Source organism: Schistosoma mansoni, chromosome W, assembly GCF_000237925.1.
Source record: "Schistosoma mansoni strain Puerto Rico chromosome W, complete genome".
NCBI lineage: Eukaryota > Metazoa > Platyhelminthes > Trematoda > Strigeidida > Schistosomatidae > Schistosoma > Schistosoma mansoni.
The window spans coordinates 14,858,661-14,863,228 of record NC_031502.1 but is presented as its reverse complement, the minus strand read 5'-3'; the positions used below and the strand labels follow the sequence as shown (position 1 = coordinate 14,863,228).

Sequence of the window (4,568 nt, the reverse complement as noted above, 5' to 3'; positions counted from 1 at the left end):
TGCTGCGAAGCCCCATAGTACGAAGAAACAGTTGTCCAATATTTATTAGTATATAATAGTTTTTACCCAGGTTCTGTTCGTAGTTTAAACTATGACAAGGTATTCTTCATAATGATTCGCATAAAAAATCTGCCATACATAGTGTACTTATCGCAAGGTATTCTTCCACGAAACACCACCTGTAGATCCACAGTTATAACCGGTCCCACGTCCAGGTAAATGAGGAGGGTTGAGCATGGAGTCAGCAATCACATCCCGTGGAAGAAAGCCTTGCTGAAAAACGCTAACTAGAAAAAAATCATTTAAACAGCTAAAACCCTGTCATGGAAGTTGTAAGATCATCGTTCAGAAGAATTATGATACCTCATGATGAAAGCTGAAACCCCTCGGAAGTCACATGGACGATGCCCCTTCTAACAACCAGAGCAACAATTATTATAAGTGTATTTAATGTTCAGAAAATTTGGGAGACCGGGAAGATCAATCAAATAGCTATGAAAATGAGGAGATACAACTAGGCAGAGCTCGGAATTAGTGGAACCCATTGTACCCAAGCTAGACAGAAAAGGTTGAGTACAGGAAAGATGCTGTTGTACTCCAGTCACGAAGAGGAAAATGCTCCACACCCTCAGACAGTTGCTCCGATGCTGTTCAAACAAGCACGAATAGCACTCATAGAATGGGAATCTCATGGACCAAGTATCATCAAAGCATCCTTTAAAACAAAAGAGAGAATCACAATCAATGTTATCCGTTATGCACCCACCAATGATAGCAATGACGACGATAAAAATCAGTTTTATGAGAGGCTGCAATCAATCATAGCGAAGTGCCCAATAAAGGATCACACCATCCTGATGGGAGACCTGAACGCCAAAGTCAGAATGGACAACACCGTGTATGAAGATATCATAGGGACTGGGAGAAAGGAACCAGATTTACTAATTTATGTGTATTCAACAAAGTGGTTATGGGTAGCACTATATTCTCCACACACAAAACTACACGAGTCTCACAATACAAGGAACCAGACCGATAATAAATATATCACTAAAAAATTCAGGACAATGGAAGCCATGAGAACCAGGAGAGAAGCTGATATAGCTTCAGATCACCACCTGGTTGTGGCCAAGATGGAGCTGAAGCTAAATAAACACTGGACAATCGGGAAAACAGCTTTACAAAGGTTCAATACAAACTTCCTTCAAGATACTAACAAACTCAACGAATTCAAGATAACTCTCAACAACAGATTTCAAGCCTTACAGGATCTACTGAAAGAAGAAACTACAGTGGAGGACACCTGGAAAGAGATCAAAGAAGCACTAAGTTCAACGTACCAGGAAGTGCTGGACCGCGAGAAGCATCATCGTAAGGAATAGATCTCTATGAGAACCCTGGACAGGATTCAAGAAAGGAAGAACAAGAAGACAGCGATTAACAACAGCCGAACAAGAACGGAGAAAGTCAAGGTACAAACTGAATACATAGAAGCAAAGAAAGCAAGTGAAGAGAAGCATGAAAGCCGGCAAGCAACAATACGTAAAAGACACAACGAAGAAACTAGCAGAGAAATATAGTAAACCAAACAGACCGGTCAAGGACAAAGAAGGCAAGGCAATCACTGAGATTTAAGAACAGAGGAACAGATGGGTAGAATACTTCGAGTAACTCTTGACTTGAAAAGCCCCACTGAGCCCATCAGCCATAGAGCCAGCACACACAGACTTTCCTATAGATGTCACCCCATCAACAATCGAAGAAATCAGCATAGCCATCAGACAAATCGAGAGTGGGGAAGCTTAAAATCCTGGCAACATAACGCATAAACCACTGAAGTCAGACAGAATGGTGACTCCAAAGATATTCCACTTTCTTTTCAGAAAGATTTAGGAGGAAGAACAAATGACAACAAGCTGGGAAGAAGGATACATCGTCAATAAATCAAAGAAAGGAGATCACAGAGAGTATGAGAACTCCGATGTAAAGGCATCACACTATTATCAGCAACAAGAAACGCTTTCAACAGAGTGTTGTTGAATCAAATGAAAGAACCAGTCGATGCCTACCAGCTTCGAGACCAACAGGCCGGACTCTGTAAGGATCCGTTGTGCACAGACCAAATCGCAACACTATGGATCATCGTTGAACAATCAATTGAATGGAACTCGTCACTATATATCAGCTTCTTTGACTATGAGAAAGCATTGGGCAGTGTGGATAGGACTTTATGGAAACTCCTTCGACACTATGGTGCACCTGAAATGATCGTCAATATCATACAGAATCCATACGGTGGATTTCACTGCAAAGTGGTGCATGGTGCACCTACGCCATTGTAGTCGATTCTCAACTATGTCACCCAGAATCTCCAACCATTGGTTACGATAGTCACGCGGACCCCAACCAAGCAGTCTGCATCTATCAACATGGCTCAGACTAGAAGTTAGTGACTTCAAGGACTGATGCCACGTTTTGGTTTGGCCACCTGTAACTTTCTTCAAACTATCCCTCCCCCAATCGGTGTTCAGGAATACGTAACATGTGGCTCAACCATCTCAGTCGATGTAGATTTACAACCTCATCACCTGGTTTATCATCATTCCCTAAGACCCTGTGTCTAACCTCACTATTACTTACCCAATAATCCTAGCAGATGCGAGCAATATTTCTATGACATCTGTGGTCAAATATTAGTAACTTACGAGTATCTTTTACTTTTAATGGTGACGTTTTGCAGCCGTAAATCGAATAAGAGCGAACTGCTGCACAGTATACTCGTCCTTTTATTGATAGACGGATATCTCGCCTTCGCCCTAGGTGACGTAAGTTGACAAAAGTCAAACGAGCTTTTTGAATCCGCGCAGGGATTTCATCAGACACCAACCCATTAGGGCTGATTAAACTTCTAAGATAAGTGAAGTTGTCGAAGCAGGCTAGTCCTGGAGCAACAATTTACATTTAGAGGGGGAGGAACGCATCCCAAACATCCTGGCATTGTTACTCAGTGCTACCAAAAGACTTGCATTTTATCAGCGTCTTCACCAAACAGGACTATGTCATCTGTATATTCTAAATCAATAAGTGGACCTCCTGGTAGATCAATTCCTGAGAATTCAGACGACGAGGACGTTATTTCCAGCAGTAGGTCTATGATGATGTTAAACGAAAATGGAGATAGTGGGCAACCTTGCCGGACACCACTTGATGTTCCAAAATCAGATGACAGTTCGCCATACACTCTGACTCCGCCTGCAATGTTCCAGTGAAGAGCCTTCACAAGGTTTATGTAATTCTGAGGTACACCATTCAATGACAAACACTGCCACAGAACCTCTCGGTTTACAGAGTCAAATGCTGCTTTCAAGTCAAGATAAACTATCTTTGTCGGACGCCGATAAACATGTCTGCGTTCAAAAACTTGACGAATGGTGAATGTGTGGTCGATGCAGCCACGACCAGATCTGAAGCCAGTAACATGCAGTCAGTTTATTCACGTTACTGAAGTAGTTCTATTTTGTGAATACTTGCATTAATAAACGCTATATATATGAACACTGTCAGAGTTAAAAGACTGGTGTTTTATGAATGAGATTGTGTACTATAATATAAATAAATACACATATATGTAGGTGGGATAACTGCTTTGTGAGCATGTACTCAATGGATACATGCTTAGCTATAAGTTAAAAGTCCCCAGACAAAATGTTGGTGACCGAAAACTCAACTGGAACACATCCAACCTCTATCCTACACTAGGCATCTTTTTGTCTACAATTAGCATGGAAACTTGATATTACGTTGAATACTAACTTTTTTCTATTTGTATATATGTATGTATATATATATATATATATATGTATATATATATATATATATATATATATATATATATATATGTATATATATATATAACGCAAACAACTTGAGATATTTACCAACTTTAGGGGGATTTCCTAACTGTTTAACAGGTACCAGAAGAATAACCAATAAAAAAGCAGTAATGAAACCTTGCTATTTTCATAAAAAAAATTATCTATATCTCACAGGTACATGTATCTTTATTTAAAGGTAGGAAAAACACTCATTAATTCGTGTATAATTATAACGACAATGATTGTAATAGATTACTCTATGTCAGCAGATAGTTACTGCTGCTATTTTAGGTGATGCCGTTGATGTACAATTGGGCAGCTACTACTGATTGATGTAATAACAGATGATTCTTTATAATTATTAAGTGTCTGTACGTCTGCATGCACCGCGCAGCTCATATTTGAAGATGACGATGATGACGACGAGAAGGAGGAACATATTCGAGAAGTTAACAGACAAGATGAAGATAAGTTAGTGTGGAAAGTAGAAGTAACAGGTCCTGTGAAGATTAGATTCTGTTTGTCTTTATAGTGATTAGTTGTATGAGCATAAATTGCAGGGTAATTATAACTTGCAAAGTCTGTGAATGAAGTTATGGATGGGATGGCTGATGCACACAATCTAGAAGTCTGTAAAACGGTATTATCACTACCACTATTATCATGCTTTACTGAGGCAGAGTGGATAAGCAT

At 39.7% G+C, this 4,568-nt stretch overlaps 1 protein-coding gene across 1 annotated transcript; it reads right to left on the bottom strand.

Annotated features, from left to right (window-relative positions):
• Positions 1-4,157: 4,157 nt before the first annotated feature.
• On the bottom strand, positions 4,158-4,568 carry Smp_096180 (hypothetical protein; the record flags this gene model as incomplete). Its single annotated transcript, XM_018788685.1, has 1 exon — positions 4,158-4,568. One exon carries the CDS (start codon positions 4,566-4,568, stop codon positions 4,158-4,160), a length of 411 nt encoding a protein of 136 aa, XP_018654203.1.